Genomic DNA, 18,985 nt, shown 5'->3' on the forward strand with positions numbered 1-18,985 from the left:
TTATACATATACATTACCGGTCAAAAATTCAGCTCAGTAATATACTTTTTAAAGAAATTAATTATTTTATTCAGCAAAGATGCATTAAATTGATCAAAAGTGACAGTAAAGACATACAGTATATAATGTTACAAAATATAATGTAATGATATGCTGTAATGATATGCTGTTCTTTTGAGCTTTCATTAAATACTCATTAAAAAAAATCCTGCAAACATTTTTATTACAGTTTTCACAAAAAAATAATATGCAACACAGATATTCAAAAGAGTATTGTCCCAACCAATGGACAAATGTCCTCGTGGGTTCAAACCCAACTCCTATTAATAAGAATTAGGTTTTCAATTTGATTTGTAAACACAAATTATGCATTTGAAACAGCAGCTTAAAGTGGTAAATTCAAATGTGAGAATCTGTTGCAGTCTTGAAAAAAATGAAGTATTTTCCCAACTATGATGGCCAAGTAAGGCGTTGGACTTTAGATCCAATGGACAAATGTCCTTGTGGGTTTAAACCACACTTCTGTTAATTAAAATAAGTTTTTTAGATTTTTCTGATTTTTAAGCACAAATTAAGCATTTGAAAGAGAGCAGTGGCACAACCAGGATGGCCAAGTGGTTAAGGCGTTGGACTTAAAGCTGCATTCCGTAACTTTTTTGGGTTAAAAATTATCCAAAATAAATTTTGCAAGTACATAACCAGCCAGTGTTCAAAACTATCTGCTTGCCTTAGCTCGATTCAAAACGGTAAGCTTGTAATAATGTTTTTTAATTCCAGTGGTACTGGTGGATTTCCGCAGGAAATTCGAGCATGTCATTACGTCACATCTGTACACATAAAGAAGGCATCTCGGCTAGTAGGCCATATTGCGTGTGAGGATGTTGGAGGTGGAAATTTATAGCCTTGAGATTTATAGCCGTGGATGTTACTTACTTGTTCAGATGACATTTTCCGGTGAAAATTCTTATGTTGGTCATACTTCCAAAAAGTAGAATCTATGATTACGAATGACAGTATCCACACCGGCGCGGCGACTGACAGCTGCACATTCTCCTCAAAACATTGGATTCATCCGCGCTGTGCCGTGCCGAGGCACAACCCACGTAAAGTCGATAATTCCGCGAATAACTGCAATTACAGATTTCGAACAGAGATGGCGACAAAGAGGAAAAACTACGGACTGCAGCTTAAAGATCCAATGGACAAATTTCTTTGTGGGTTCAAACCCCACTCCTGGTAATAAAAATTATATTTTCAATTTGTTTTCATTTATAATAGTAAGAAATGTTTCATGAGCACCAAATTAGCATTAGAATGATTTCTGAAGAATCATGTGACACTGAAGACTGGAGTAATGGGGGTTGAAAATTCATCTTTGCCATCACAGGAATAAATTACATTTTAAAATATATTAAAACAGAGAACAGTTGTTTTATATCGTAATAATATTTCAGTGTTAATGTTTTACTGTTTTTTTTTGTTTGTGATCAAATAATTTAAGAGAACTACTAGGTATCTTAATAGTATTCTGAAATCAAAAAAGGCTTATTTACATATTCCTAAAATATTCACCAAGCTCCACCCCTATTGTGTCACATTCTGTTGGTGTTTTTGTTTTCATGGACTTTTAGTTTGTATCGCATTATTTCCTGCATTTCTTTCTGTTGTCATAGTTTCTATTTTGTGTTAATTTGTTGTCATGGTGATTCATTGTTTCATTGATTAGTTCTCACCTGTTTCGTATTTAGTTAAGTATCTTGTGTGTATATATAGCCTTTTGTTCTCTGAGTTTATTATCTTGTTTTGTGTATAGCGCAAACTGTTACATGTATTCTGTGTGTTTACTTTATGTGTTTCATTATTTTGATATTGTTTATTAAAGCAGTTTGCTGCATTTAGATCTGCGCTACCTTCTCATCTTCTGATCTATTTATGACACATGGTTACAGTTGCTTATTCAGACAAGCTTTACAGAACATCCCAGGAATAAACTAGAGATTTCTGCAATATTTTTTTATTATTATAAATAAAAAAAAAAAGTATAATAATGTCTACTGTGGTATGAATTTGATTGGATATATATATATATATATATATATATATATATATATATATATTTTTTTTTTACATTGGTTGGAATAAATTGTGATAAAATTATCTGATGCTTTTCTTTTTTATTGTTAAATTAAGCAGCAATGTGATTTAAAAACTGAAAATCTAAACCAAGGCTTCTCACAGTCAAATGCATCTGAATCCTCAAAAGCAATTAGAACTGATAACAAAATCCTCTCTGGATACCTTGTGCCTATTAAGAGTGACCCGGCATCAACATTTGACCACAGTTCTGGATAATTTCTCTGAAATTACTCTTTCTCCATCCAAACACAGAGATCCTCTGTAGAATGACATGCGAGAAACCAAAATTACTTGATAATCCAACAGCTGCTAAGGTAGGATCGGTCCGTAACATTTTTAGGCTGGGCCTCAGTGAGAGGTCAATTATGGTCCAGTTCTAAACGGTAGCACTTTACTGTATGTCGACCAGCCATACCATTACCCATTTAGTATGGTAGACGTCTCGTCAGCAGCAAATGGTTGTATTTGTGTATATCTCACCTTAACTATTCCTTGAAATGAGCCAAATTTGCCACTCAGAGCTGGTCTAAAACTTCTAGTCTCAGCACTTAAGGTCCTTCAGGCATTGCTTTGGGCAGTTAATGGCCCTCAAGCCTAACTCACTGTCTAAGTAGCGCTGGACTTCTTTCTGTTCCTAAGCCAGGGAGGGAAGCAAGGCGTATTTTTTAGAGCACAAAACCACTACTCAAACAGCCTCAATTAGCAGTGCCTCATCAGGCAGCCCTTTCATCTTCCAAAGGACAAATTGTGTCTGTTTTTTGCGTGTATGTGTAGCTTCCATCTTCCACAATGAGTGTGGGGACTATTATTAGAGGCAGGACCTCTGCGCCTGCTCTCCCACATGCTAGGTGTCATCAGAGCAGCTGAGCTCAGAACCGATGAGTGGCTCAGTGTGGGCACATGAAAGCCCAGCCAGTCTCCCTGGGTTAAACCAGCCCGAGCCAAGAGTCTGATGTTCCTCTCTGTCTGAGAGCAAAGCTTTTAGTGCAAACAAAGCGTCTGCATGCTGCTGACAGCCAGGGTGGGAAGAGCCTAAAATGCCAAGCACTTGGGAGCCCTGGCATGGATGTCTCTGGAACACCGGTGTAGAGCCTTCAGGTGTTAATCCAGCTTTTAGTGCTGATAGAGACGTGCTGTACCTGGACATTTTTCCAGTTTGTTAGCTTTAGCTGGCAATAGAAAAATACTACAGTACTTCACAATATTGTGTACTGATTCATCAGTCTAACGGGATTTAGGCCATTTTTTTACATACTGATCAGAGTAGGTAAGAATTCACGACATATCAAACAGTGAAATATTACTGGAAATAAATAAGCAACATCACACAAGTAGCCATGTGATATTGCTCGATTGCCACGTGCCATAGGCAGTCACAGCTGTGCTGATATAGAGCCATATCGCACAGCTACGAGTGCGATATTCTTTGATATTGCATTTATACAAAAGTTCAACGGCAGTGTTTAAATAAATGACAACATAGTGTCTTTAAAAAAAAAATTGTGCTAAACTACTTCCTTCCGTCACAGATTCAAATCTCAAGTTGACAGTTTAACTGTCGAGCCTCCGTTACTAATTATAAAATGCCACTTTAGAACTAGCAATGAAGGAATGCTGAGTTGCTTCATTGAATCTTAATATAATGTAGAGTAGAGTATTATGAGAGAGATACTGAATAAGCGAGTGCATTACCTGCATCGAGCTGATATTATTTAGGTCAATCTTATATCTATAATCATAAAATCAGTTTAAATGTCCGATGAGGAAAGCAATATCTTTGTCTTTGTCCTTTTAACAGTTAAGGGGATTACCCATGACAGCGCTAGTCAATGCATTTGTAAGTTGCATCTTAAAAGGCTTTGTTTAGCCATTATAAAATTATAAGAAGTTTGTACAGGAAATAAACACAAGCAAACAGAGTTCAGTCAAAAGTTCAAAAGCGGCTCTAGTTATAGTACAGGATTTCAGTTAAGGCGAGACACGGCAGGCAAAAACATCGTGTTTTTTTTACTGGTCAGTTTTGAGATTTGGGCATATTTGTCTTCAACAACATGTCTTCTTTCAGACTTGTGTTGAAAAAAAGTCCGAAATAAACATTTAGGTCTTTATTTTATTACACTTTGTCTGTTTGCGTCTGTAGATTTCTCATAAATTCAACAAAAGTTTGCGTTCTTAATCAACGTGCTGCTCCGCGATCTCTGCCGTCAGCCTGTCATCAGAAGCACCGTTAGGAAGCTCTCTCTCTTGTGTACAATCCTGTCGGATCCAAATATGGTCATTTCCTTTTTATCAGCAACCAATCGTGAAAGTAAAAGGGCTGAATGCGCAATCTCATTGGCTGATGAAAAATCTTTAAAGCCCGTTTTCTCAAAATGACTTTTCTCTCATACTCCAAGGACGAAATCTCCACTTCAGTAGCACCTATATACACCAAACTTTCCAGACTTGTACCTAGTTATATTATGAAGACATTTACAGAGGGATTTGTAAATATATTATTCCTAGCCTGATTTATATAACATTTTATTCCAAAAAACATGGCGAAAATCATTTTTTTAAGGCTATTGACAGTATTTTCTGATTTACAGGATAACAAAAGTAGATATCCATAAATCCCTCTGTAATTTTTTTCCCATCTAATATGTGAACACAATGAAAAAATAAATTTTAACCTGGCTTTATCCAATACTCAGATATCGTTTTTTAAAATATATGCAAATTAGTGCATATTTGATTAGATATTGCCTGATTTGCATATTTAAACATTAAATTACAGAAAACTTGTAATACTTTTTTTTCTCATCTTAATGTAGGTAATCAACTGGGAAAGTTTCATGGTGATATCTGCTAGTTAAAAATGTTACCCTATTCACCTGTAGTGTCTCGCCTTAAATAAAAAAATATATAAAGTTATGAAACTTTAGCCAAATCAGTTTGTAAAGTAATAGATTAATAAGACCCAAGATTGCCCATTTGATATACCCAAAATGAATGATACCTCATGTTTAAACACTATCTACATGAGAGCCAGCAGCAAATTCCCGAAAGATTGGTCGAGATTAACGGCTCAAGAGGCAGTTAACATGAGCGCTGAATGTCCGCTGACAGCCTGAAGCTCACATCTCTGAAAACGTCTACACAAAGTTTATCTAACAGTCGCAAATTTGATGTCTAAATTACTACATTCTCACCAAAAACAACAACAGTAAAATTGGTAAAATTATTGTGGTTTGCTCGCCGCCATGATGCTGCGAAAAATGCTGCAAGCAAAGTGAGACAAGCGGTGAAATGGTTCCCGTGGTGATACTGGTAGAATGTCGCATGGCTGGAAAATGGCTCAATCAGAGTCGAGAACCAGAATGCACTGTTGTAAATATATATTATACTACACTGTAATCTTTTAAACTTTGAAAGGATGCATTAAATTGATCAACAGTTACAAGGAAGACAACTTTCCACTCAAGCTTTTGAACGTTTTTTTTATTCCTTCTGCGATACACTCCTATATGCACAACAAGTATAGATACTAAACACAATGAACATTTTTCAAATATGGCATGAGTTTCTTGTTTTTTAGGGAGGCAATTGCAAGATAATTGTCGAGGAGGAATAAATGAAGATTTTGTGTTGCTTTGCTAACTTTACTGATCCCTCAAATGAGCAACAATACAACATTTTCTTCACAAGTACTTTGACACATTTATTTTTTCTGCTCACTGAGGCTCATTTCATTATATTAGATAATTGCAGCTTTTTTAATGCAGTACTTTCCAAGGACAGTCACTGGGTGATGTATCCAAATGGAGATCCAGCCGCCTGAACTGCTTTTTAATCATTATCACGACTGGCTCATTAGTGTGTCAATGACTTCCGCAGCCTATCCAGACGGCAACAGATTGTCAGTGTCTGGATGACAATGGGATTTCGCAAAGCATGCTCTGCTGTGGTTTGAGGGCATTTGGATTCCTTTACACTTCTAGTGCATTTCCAAGTATTCACGATACATGACAATGCAAAACAAGAAATAGTCAATGATGCTTATTAGTGCTGCTAAGGCACACTAAATAGCTCTCTGAACACCTTAGCAATCCAATGTTTAGTTTATCCTGTCAAGCGTTCATTGTCACAGTTGTAAACACAACAGCTTTCTTCTTCCATGAGGGGGTTTGTCATCACGACAGCTTTTGTCTGAGGCTGAGACTAACTTAACACTAACTATATTTTGTTACTTGAACAACCAGTCAGTAAGCACTTATCTGTCCTCTTAGCTAGATGTAAGCTTACTTTTTGTTTGATTCACTGAAAGGAACAAACTCAGAGTAACTTGTTTGGGAAGTGGACTACACTGCTTGTATATAATCTTTTGATTCACTAAAATGAACTAGATAATGAGATTCATTGGTTATGTAAACGGACTCATCAGCGGTTACTCAAGGCGAGTATGACTGTCCTCTCCATTGGGTCGTCTACTTGTGGGTCTTCAGATGGCTGTAAAGGGCGATCCACGATCCGCATTCTTTGGTGCAGTGTGGGAAGAGGAGAGTGGTGATTGTTGGTGGTGGTTGAGCCTTTTTGTCTTTCTTCTTACGAAGCTGTCGCTTTGTCTCTGCTGCACGGCAGAGTTCTATTTCATGGCGTGCAGCACTTTCCTGCATGGATTTCTTCCAGGAGCTCGAGTCCAGTGCAATGTGTTCCCAGTTGCTAGATGTGATGTGGAATTTCTTCAGAATGGCCTTGATATTGTCGTTGTAACATTCCTCTTGAAATCTGAAATTCTCTTCTACAGAATCTGTTTGTGGAGACGTGCGGTACTGGACATGCGGATGACATGGCCGGTCCATCTGTAGACCACGAACCTGTACGTGATTTTGTTTAGCTTGTGGTCACTGGTGCACTGACAGCCACCACACAGTCTTTGACAGATCTGGGTCAGAATCCAGTGGCATGGGGTCCAAGAAGACAGGAGGCCCTTTTCTGCTGCAGCATTTGTCCGCCTTCCCAGTCTGGGTGATGCTCCCCTAAGGCCAGCCATCATCCTCCGCCTGTTCCACCGTTGAGGTCTTAGTTGGATTGGTCTTTGTCAGGGATCTCTCCCTCAACCTTACTGTCATGGATGGCCCTACAAGGAGCATAGCTCCAGGCGGCATTGCTCTCGGTATCACAGGACCACACAAGCCTCTCCACTATAGGGGCTTCCATTGGCTGAAGTTCCCGGATTTTGGCGTGTTCGCACCTCAGGAACTAGGAACCCTTTTGGAGGAACTAATTTAGCTCCTACTTCAGAGTAGGGTCTAAACCAGCACTATAAGAACTATCCGTGACGTTAGTGTACGCTGATTGGCCGAACACGTTATGCACGCGAAACACCAGAACCTGCCACTTTTTAAAAAAGGCTGTGTATGTAAACACACAGATTATAGCCTACAGTATATATTTACTCCACAAAGTAACTCTACGAGCATGGAAACCAGTAATAGATGGGCCTCTTAACCTTTACGCTGAGGTGAAAATCCAACGCAACTTTGAGGGGACCTGGCGAAACATGATTATGTATTTCTGCTCTGCTAGCACCACTGGACATCAACCACACGGCATACGCTACTAACTTTAGCGTATACTTAAAGTTTAATACTACTTTCTACTTATAATAGTTCTATCTAATAACATATTAGACAGGACTGTTAAACAGATCGTAAACTAATGAACATGGAGAATGCGAGCACTGTTTGCTCAGGCTCTGGCTGGCGTTCTCTGCACCATATAAAGGTCTGCTGCGCCGTCAAAATAAAAGTCACAACAACGAGCATGGCTTACGTCACTTCAGAGTTCCTACTGGCGATGCGAATGCAACCAGAAAACGTTCCTAGGGGAACCATTAGTTCTCGGGGAACCATCCTGGTGGTTAGTTCCTAGAACTATCCAGTGCAAAAGCCCCTTATGACAAGGTGGCAATCCCTAGAGAGGAAACTCTGCAGTGTAAATTGACTACACTGGTTGGGGCTCAATGTTTTTATTTATTAAAAAACTGGCTCATAAGAATCATCAGTTAGACTACACTGGTTGCACTGTATGTTTATGATTCACAAAAAACAAACAACAACTCACAAGAGTGATTTGTTCTGTAAACACACTATACTGGTTGCACCCTATATTTTTGATTCACTAAAAATGAACAGGCTCATAAGAGTCATTCTTTCAGGAATCAGACTATCAAGCTGTGTGTTTTGCACTAAAGTTTCTGTATCAGTGATGCAGCGCAGTTACGTAACTATTGCAGGAAGCTGTCTGAATATTTTAGTGTGGTTTTCCGTCTACATTGGCAGTTGATTGCCATTATACTGGGAATCAAACATCAACCGGTTCCTGGTTCCCAATCCTAGGCACGCACAAGTTACATTTAATTTAGATAACATAAAAATCTGGTTCTTCTTGTGTATTCTATCTTTGATAATCAACAGATGAATTATCCATGGCCAACTTCCAGCACATATTTGTGTCTGAAGTCAAGGGACTTGATGGTATGAGTATCATCAGATGCTGCTGCTACTGATATTGTCAAATATTACTTTCATTAGCGTGTGCTAACACTGGTATGTCCTAATAGCATTCACTGAATTTCAACAACATGCCGAGCCATTGTGAATTCACGTTAGAAAGAAACATTAGAACGCTATTACACAATGTGTAATGTGAGACGTGCTTCCTCTGCCAGTGTCAGTTTTTCACAGATTATTCCAGAAGCGTAGCAGTGTTCACCTCCCTGCAGACTCAGGGCACACCTCCAGCGAGAGAGGGCAGAGCGCGTCTTTCAACAGAGCTGATGTCTGCAATAACTGAGAGCCAGCTCGCAGGGAACACACAGCACTTGTGTGATTCAGTGACATGCACACACTGTCTGATCAATATTTATTTCAAAAGAACTGAAATATAAGATACTGTTTATACATAATATAAATGTATCCGCTCACAAAATAGAAAAGGACCATAGAATTTGTCCAGTGACCTTGAAACTCGAAATTATTCCCTGCTGGAAAATCCATAGGTGTGTTTTGTAACATCGTAGCTGGTTTCTAGTTGATCTAAACTGGTTATTAGTTGGTGTAAGCTTGTAGACCATCTTGGATGTCCATATTAGCTTTAAGGAAGTTTACACAAAAATATATATTTGGTCATCATTTAAATCACCCTCATGTTGTTACAAACCTTTTTGGCTTTTTGTTTAACAGAAATTAAGATATTTTAAAGAATGCACATGCAGTGTAAGTCAGTGGGGTCCAAAACAACACTGGACTAGGGGTGTACAATATTAATACAAATTAGATTTAGTCATTAACAATAATTAGACTATATTTTGCTGAGTATGTTTTTGTGCTTGTACTTTGCCTGGTTTAGGCCTGTCATAGACAGTATTCTTCTGAATCTTTTCAGCGGTTACAGTGACAGAAATCAACTTTTCCATTAAGGGGTGATATTTGATATAAACTGATTTCCAGGGGCATTTGTTTGTCTAACCTTATTACATGTAGGACTCTTTTATGGCAAAGTATTATATTTAATCAATAAATACGATTAGAATAAAAAGACAAAAAGTGTTTTAAAAATAAAATTTTGAATATATTAAACATATTTTTAAATATAAAGCTAAAACCACCAGTATGCCAGTAAATGTAAATCTCTCTTAAATGTCTTAATGAGTCACTGAATCATTTATTAAAACAATGCGTTCAAAATGGCTGATTCAGAAACAAAGCAAGTGACTGTCTTTATAAATAGTTAAATGAATAATGTTCATGCAAATTCATTCTGTACTGAAACATCGCCGTGTATTGCTCACAATGAAAGTGTGCACTTTCAGGTTTGTTTGGTTTTTGCACAGTGAGTGACATACTCGATAATATCTGCTTGCACAGGGTTAAAACAACAATTACGAGATTATCTTAGATGATATGGTTCACGCCTACATTGGACCTCATTAACTTTCATGGAAAAAAATAAATACTGAGACAATTTACAAAATCTCGTCTTTTGTGTCCCACAGAGGGTGTGAGTAAATGATGACAGCATTTTATGTACATTCCTAAACACACACCAACCTGGACACAGCTCCAACAGACCTCATCACATATGGGTCACATCAACCACCAATAATTCCTTGCCCTCCCTGACCTTTAGGATAATTCTTCTCCAGTGCATCTACCGCAATGAAGGTTTCAATCTCATCTCACTCCCATTTATTCCAGAACATTTTGACCATATTGATTTTCTTCCAGTTAAGTACTGCTCTATCCTACCATGACATCATGGTGCCCTGATTCTGAGCCTATATGGTAAAAATATCATTATGTTTAAAAATATCACTTTAGTCTATAAGCAAATAAAGTAAAAGCCCAGTTCAGGTATTGTTCATTCCTGCTGCATGGCTGCAGCAAATATTGATCTTCTACGATTGGACATAATGTGTGTAACTACTGTCTCTGTGAACTCCTCAGCGTCATCAGATCGAACTGAATGCAGAATATCAATGACCATCCTGACACTTGAGCGCTCAGAGGGATAAAGTGATCCAATTAGGCTTTCATTAAGCTTTAATGAAAATGCATAACTGCATGGCTGCTGGGTACAGCCCCGTTATTGTCTTCGTAGAAATGCGAGGCATGTGTCACAGTGTCACATCAGCACACAAATAATATATCAAAACCACTTCAAGTATGCCAGGCTAGTGCATGATCCATCATCCCCTTGTACATACATTAATGCTGCTGAAGCCCAAGGGCCATGAGTAAACTGCGGATAGATACAGGGAATTCAATCCCGGTGTCTTCCATCATGAAATAATCTATAGAAATCTTGGGCACTGGGTGGAATAAAGCAATAATCTGCAAGAAAGCCCTGCTTTAATAAAATACATCAACGCACAAGAACAATTTGGGGCTGTGAATCAAAACATTTTATTGAATTAATTTAGACGTGCGGTTTCATTAATCAATAAATCTTGACACAATTAAATCACCATAGCTGCATTTAATTAATTAAAAATACAGTACTGTTTTATTTTAATTTATTTTAAATTGTAAAATTATTTCTGTGGTGCAAAGCTGAATTTTCAGCAGACATTTTCCATTCTTCAGTGTCATATGATCCTTCAGAAATCATTATGATATGCTGATTTGATGCTTTATGCATTTCTTATTATAATCAATGTTGAAAACTGTTGTGCTGGTTAATATTTTATGGAAACCATGATCTTTTTTTCAGGATTGTTTTTACCCTCACTTGTGATTAATTGAATGCTTCCTTGTAAATAAAAGATAAAATAGTTCACCCAAAAAATAGTGGATAGTTCAACCAAAAATGAAAATTCTGTCATAATTTACTCACCCTCATTCTGTTTTAAACCTGAATGAATTACTTTTTTGTTTGTCCATACAGTGAAATTCAATGGGGCCCAATGTCGTTTGGACTTCAACATTCTTCAAAATGTCTTTTTTAGTGTTCCACAAAAAGTCATACAGGTTTGGAATGACATGAGGGTGATTAATTGATGACATAATTTTCATTTTTTGTGAACTATCCCTTTAAGTTAAGAATTGTATTTTTTCTTTATGCTACAGTACATTTATCACACACTGTTTTTCCACAGACTGTCATATCGAACTGGGCAGGACACATCCAACTGTGACACGTGTCGTAACAGTGCCTGCATCATCTACAGGTGAGTCTCAATCTGATACTATATCTGAATCTTTGAGCTTGGCCCAAATTTTTACACTTTTTTTTTTTTTTTTGCACATTTTAATGCTCCATGCATAATACTCACACAGAGAGGCAACTGAATCCTTGATTCAAAGATTAATTTACATACGAAGGTGCAGATATCCCAAACAAACATTTGTACAAGTACAGCTGCAGTGTCCAATCATATTATCAAATTTGTCTCTGTTGCAGTAGAGCTTTGAAGAACTGAAGAGTATAAAATCCATGCTGTTAGCCTGAGCTCTTCTACCAATGACAATTTTCAAGGGTAAAATGAAAAATATCATGACTGAGTGAGTTCCTTTGATGCATGCAGCATATAGACTTTATTCATTTTTACCAGACCAATTGAAAAATCCACTCGTAGATTAACTTTTTTTTTTTTTTTTTTTAAGTTTGTTTGTTATACAGGAATGCAAGTTTGGTATAGCTAATATAATTCTATGATTCTCAGAAACAGCCATTCCTCCTAAATTAATGGGTTTGCTGTTAATTATCTTGTTATAAAAGCAATAATCTTTAAATGAAGCACTTTAAAAGCATCTTAAGTGCTCTCATTTTCTATACAAATAGCACGTTTCGTCATTCCACATTTTCTTTCTCTCTCTTGCTACACACAAACATGAACACATATGGGTTGGATGATTTAAAGGGGTCATGAATTGAGAAATAAAATTTTCCTTGATGTTTTGGCTTATAAAGATGTCATTGTACTGTAAAAAAAAAAAAAAAATCCAAAATGTTTCAGACCTCAAAGCTTTTTTGTTAGTCCAAATACAGCTTTTATTGAAATAAAGCTGTTAAAATGACTTGTTTCAGATTTAGTCTCAGTATGAAATCATAGTGCGATGCAATACCGCCTCTGCAGAAGATCAACGCTTACTTCTACATCATTGCCTCTCTAGCCCTGTCCACCGATCTGCGTTTGTCATGTAGTAATAAAAACGAGAGATGCAAACACAGCATTACTCCAGCAACAAAAGATGCTTCTGAGGATTACAAGACGTTTTTCAGTGGCAAGTTGTGGAAAAACAGTCTTCGCATTCCTTCCTTGTGATCCTAAAATTAAGAAAGCGTGGCTGAATTTTATTTTTAACGAAGTTCCAGATCGCATCAGAAAGACACATTTTGTGTTCGCTTCATTTTACTGCGGATTCTTTTTTCTTTTTTTCTTTTTTTAAACAAGACTGTTCAGGGAGACTCTTGAATCCGACAGCAATGTCGCAACACGAGTGTGAGTAACAATGTTTTTACCATGGGTCACTATTGCTTTGTCTGATATAATTCGTTTGATATGTACTCACTTCACTGAAAAGTCACTTTACATTTACTTTACTGAAAATGATGAACAGTGAATAAGAACAACAGTGCAGCAAACAATGGTAATTACTCTAACTTTGGTAACTCCAAGTAGCCTACTTAAACTTTACTTGCCACAACCAAGACCAATAAAGCATATGTAATACACTTAAATGTTTCACAGTTGGCAAATGTTTAAACGATGAAACAAAATAAACATCTTTTTTTCAAAACTAATATAAGGTCATAAAATACAATACTACCTCACAAATACATAAAGAAGAAATATACATTTTAATTCCTTATGTATTGTCTTCTGATTTGGCATCAGATTCTGGCTCAAAAATGTATGGCTGAATTTCACTGGTTGCCATTTTTTAACATCGTAAGTTTCAAAACAATTCCTCATGTTTAATGGCGGAACATTGGAAATTATTTTAATATGCAAAACTGTTACCTAATAATTAGCAGTAGACGGATGCAGTCTTGAAAGTCTTGAATGGGGCACATCTATCGAAATAAAGTCCTATGAGAACATTATAACATTTTGTAAAAAAAAAATTACTCACACTCGTGTCTTTCAAACTAGTATGTCTTTGAAATCCAGGATGCCGCAAACCTAAATTACACACACACACACATGCATGCACGCACGCATGCAAGCGCACACACACAGACACACACAGACACACACACACACACACACACACACACACGGCTATGTATTCATTAATGTTTGTTTTGCAGCAATATGTTGGCACATGGAAGCAACAAAAACTTTTTGCCTCTAAAGCATTTTTGTATTAATTCATTTACACATTGAAATCAAATGCAGTGACATGTACATAAAAGCATGCCATCTATCATCAGACAAATGCAGCACTTCACCGCAAACCAGACGACCTGGAATTCATTACCTGGGTCAGAAAAGAAATCAGAAATATGCAATTCAGTTTACACAGTGAGGGAAGTCAAATACACACAGATATGCATATAATGTATCAGCATGTCAGCTCTTTTTTGAACACTAGCCCAGAGGGCTGGAGTTACGCTACAATAGCGAAAAGCTAAAAAACATTCACCAAAGAGTGCACACTCTCATGCACACACAGTAATTGGCAGTTTATTTAGGTGTAATTGTTCAATTTAAATTAAATTAAAGTAATTTAAATAATTTAAAATCAACAATGGAAATCTTTAAATGCTGTTTTTTGACATCCTATCATACACCCGGTGCAATGCAGCGCCAAGCGCAACGGAAGTTTGCTAGTTTCAGCCCGACGCAGCTTTCATTTTCACGTTCTGCGCCACGTTGTTTAAATAGAAAATGCATTTGCGCCTATTTGTGCGCCCATGCTGGTCTGAAAACGAGGTGTGTTCGGCCACATTGTTGGCGCATTGCTATTTTGAGGCAACTGAAATAGACTGCGCCATTGACCGACAAAAACCTGGTCTAAAGTCAATGGTGCAATATTTTTTTTGTAATTTAAAGAGCATGTTAGTAATTTGCGCCTATAGGCGGGTCCACAACGTGCGCACACTCATCTTATTACACACACAGGGGAGCAGCACACAAACTAGCCAATTATTAAAAATAAAAGGATTGCAATGTAAAAGATGAATATTGTGTACATAAAGATATGGTGGAATCGGGCTTGTCCTGTAGATGGTCTGCTTGACCTTGCGCATGAGCACATCCGTTTGCTCTCTGGAGATGCGTTCAGGGCCCTATTTTAACGATCTAAGCGCACGGCGAGTGCAGCGCAAGTGCACTTAGGGCATGTCCGAATCCACTTTTGCTAGTTTAACGACGGGAAAAATAGTCTGCGCTCGCGGCACATGGTCTAAAAGGGTTCTCATTATTCTCTTAATGAGCAATGGGTGTGTTTTGGATAGGGCCCTCAGTCTTTCCACTTGCAAATTCCGTCATGTAAATAGCAATCCGCAATGGCGCGAGCACTACTGGCTTTTAATGGGAATGGGAGATGAGACTCTGGATGGTTTATTTCATGTTACACCCAAAACACACCCATTACTCATTAAGAGAATAGCGACGACCATGCGTGCCGACCATTTTTCCTGTCGTTAAACTAGCAAAAGTGGATTCGGACACGCCCTAAGTGCACTTGCGCCGTGCGCTTTAGACCATGCGCTTAGATCGTTTAAATAGGGCCCTTAGTGTCAATCCAAATTTGTGATTTTGCACCAGTAAGATATGATAATATTGTTAACATCTGTATTAAAGGACTGTTTATTTGATTGTTTGTATGTTTATCGTGAATATTCATCCGTTCTGCTCAGGGGTGCTTCTGTTTGTTAAGCAAACCATGAAATTGAAAGATCTGATTCGCAAAAGCTATAATTGGTTGCGGTTCTCCGGTAGAAACAGTTCACAGTGGAAAGGGCAGTGAGTTTGGATGAGCAACATAGTGGGTTGAAATTGCAGTTCAATGCCTTTTCCAGATATCCCCTATAACCTCCCCATTGGAAGGTTCTAACAGAAGAGGACACACTGTGACATTAGTATGAGAGGAATACTGAGCAGAGAGAGAGAGAGAGAGACAGAGAGAGAGAGAGAGAGAGAGACATGTATTGGTGAGTATGATGTGGTTGTCATAGTTACCAAAGTGATGAGGTGGTGAAGAGGGGAAAGGTGGTCCCCGCCTTTGTTGAGTGAATCAGTGAATCAGACCCTGTCTTTGAGTGTGTGTGTGTGTGGTCAGACAGAGCTCTTCATTCTACACTATAGGGTTGTTATGAACCACTTTAAGTATCCGATACCTATAGACCCCTTTTCAGTTGGTAAACATGGTGACGTTTTTTTGTGGGCGGAGCTTAGGTGGTGGCAGAACGATCCCTCTGGCCGCTTCACTAACGTTAGTTTGCAAGTTTTGTTAGCTTGTTTTTTAACAATGACTGGAGAAAATCCAATTTTATCTTAATGTGCAAGGTCACTCACTGTCCAGGACTGTGATTGTTATTTGCAAAAGTTAATTTTAACGGACATCCCAGATTGGCTGACCTGTACACGCTCAGTCAATGAATGGACGATCTGACAGGATTAACGTTAGCGCTTCCTCCGGTTGAGTGGCCTGACTTCTACACCTACCTGATAGAGGAACTGAGCGTAAAGAGAAACTGAGGGCATATAAATCTTTAGATGCCTATAACTGTAATAAATGATCACGTACAAGACTCGTGTGGTAGCCTACGATCCGCAGTTCTGCCTAGCCAGCGCCGAGGACAGACAGAAGACGACAATGTAAAGAGTGACATTACGGGGCAATTTTAACGATGTGAATATTTTCTAGACATAAAAATTCCAGATACAGCATATTCATTTTTTAACTATGTATTTGATTACCCTTTCTTACCAGGTTCTTCAATCAAAACAATGTGTAAAATCATAGATGATTCACAAATAATCACAATCATTTAGAAAACATTAGGCGATAAAATTTCAAATTGGAGCCTGTACTCCGTCGATTCTTGCACCCAACAACACAACAAGATGACATTTAATAACAATAATAATAATTTAAGCTCCTTATTATGTAGCCGAATATGTCCTGGTTTGTATTGTTTTGCCACCAGCTAACGCCGTGACGTAGGCTCGAAATTGGTCTATCCCAGTGAAATTTCAAGTGTGTGTGTAAAAAATACACACACACACACTTGAAAAAACGTTCAAATTGAAAGTCTTTGTGTCAATTACGATTCCACAGCAAAAGTTAATATATAACATATTTATTTAATAGGCCCTACTTACTGTAATTATTACATTTAATAGTAATATTTTAATACACATTAAATTAAAATAATGGCATGCAGCTTTCAAGTATTTCAAGTGGTGGACAGCAACAAATTATTTTAGTACAAGTTAATTTTTCAAGTATCTGTAGACTACTTTATTGCAGTATTTTTATTTCGGAAAAAAATTCTCTTTACTTCATTCGAAAGCATAATATAATACTTTTTACTCCACTACATTTAGTCTTTTCTCATTATTTTAAACTGAAGAAATCGTCACCTGCTCTGAGACGCAATAGCGGAGTCTGATTCATGAACTTGCTCATTCTTTTCAGTAAACCTGATAAATCGGTTCGCAAATCGCACTAAAGGATTCTTTCGTGGATTGGGCCGATCCGATTGCATCTGTTCTTGAGTCAACAATTCACTGAACTCACAAGTCTGAATCAAAATGATCCAAGAATGAGAGATCCTCGGAGCTCTAGTGTGTGCGACTGATGACGCAAAAAGTTACAAATGCCGAATTTGTACTTTGTACTTGTATTTTGTACGAATATTTACGTCATGACTGTCAGTTATTTGTGAACAAAATCTGCTGTAAAAGGGCGAGCTGTTTAAGCCCACTGTATGTAATGCTTGAATGCAAACAAAATGTTGTATTACCATCTGAACGGGGTAGGTTAAAATAATGTTAAAATAACGCAAATTAATGTTTAAAAATGATATAAAACTAGTATGTTTGCTGTTGTTCTCCTTCAATTTTAACGCATTTTCCCAAATATGAGACGTCTGTTTTAAATTATGTCTGTTTATATTTTTCCACATATTTGTCTCATTTTATATGGTTTATTTTATTTTTTACTTGTTTGCACACTTGAATTATCAGTAATTGTTATCAGTTTATGACAAGTTTTAGTAATAAAGTAAACATTTTGAGCAGTAGGATGGAGTAGGCCCTATATAAAATGTCAAAATAAATAAACATTCATCAATCAGTAATTTTTAATTAGAATACTTAAGTACATTACAAATTAAGTTTGTTTGTACTTTTACTCAAGTAAAATTGAAAATGATTTTATTGGAGTAAAATTGTATTATGGTATCTGTACTTTTTTCAGGCATGCAACAGCAGTATTCAAGTAAACAATCAGAAATTGGATGTAGTTTTAAGATTAGTTCTAAGATTTAATCAAATGTAAAATAAAGACATTTAAACAACTGGCATGCATCATTATCAATATCATTACATTGCTTTCTTATTTTAGTATACATTTCGTACTAATATATTGTACTTTGACATTCCTGTACACTATCCAACTGCTCACAAATCCTTCTGGACAAGAGAAGGCGGCCTACAGGGTCAAAGTTCATTGCTCATTCAGTGTACTCCACAAGAAAATGGATGCCAGCATGATGCAAGACAGCTCACACTGTTCCTCCATCACAACTTTCACAAAGCAACAGAGAAAGCACTGTAAGAGAGCAGCATGCTCCCAGCAAACAACCAACTAGCTGGCTGCATCATACTGTGCCACATTGTTGTTTTAGTCATTAAACAATGACACATCCTTCACTTAACCCAAACTATTTTATGTGTATTTCTTCTCCAAGCCTTTGCATTGATGAAAGCTAATCAGGTGTCTTGGAGTTCTATATCAGAACAGTGTGACATATTATATTCTATTCTATTCTATGAAGAAAAATACTAAGAAACTTTAATGAACATCTCCAGAACTACACAGCAACATATAACATTACCACAGAAAACAGAACAAAGAAAACAGAGGGCTTAAATACACTACTGATAAATAATGAAACATGGAACAGGTGTGTAACAAATCAGAAACCATGGAAACAACCTACAAACTAGAAATCAGGTAAAACAGTGACAGGAAAACTATGGTAAAGAAACTATGACATAAACAAGACATAAATGTGACATATCTATCTATAAATTACAGAAACGTCTGTCTGTCTGTCTGTCCGTCTGTCTGTGTGTGTGTGTGTTATTCGCATATCTCTCGAACCGTTAGTCCGATGGATTTCA

The 18,985-nt window shown here is 37.2% G+C and overlaps 1 protein-coding gene across 3 annotated transcripts in view; it reads left to right on the forward strand.

Moving 5' to 3' along the window:
* insyn2ab (inhibitory synaptic factor 2Ab) overlaps positions 1-18,985 on the forward strand; it is a 50,294-nt gene that overhangs the window by 18,219 nt on the left and 13,090 nt on the right. For all 3 annotated transcript variants that reach the window (XR_014625793.1, XM_084394327.1, XM_084394328.1), the window contains one exon: positions 11,777-11,848. Coding sequence is in view for 2 of the 3 variants with exons in the window: in XM_084394327.1 (XP_084250453.1) it covers positions 11,777-11,848 (72 nt within the window). In the remaining variant the exon portion in view is untranslated. The remainder of the gene's footprint in view (positions 1-11,776; positions 11,849-18,985) is intronic.

The sequence above is a fragment of the Rutilus rutilus genome (assembly GCF_951802725.1).
Source record: "Rutilus rutilus genome assembly, chromosome: 21".
NCBI classification, from domain to species: Eukaryota; Metazoa; Chordata; class Actinopteri; order Cypriniformes; family Leuciscidae; genus Rutilus; species Rutilus rutilus.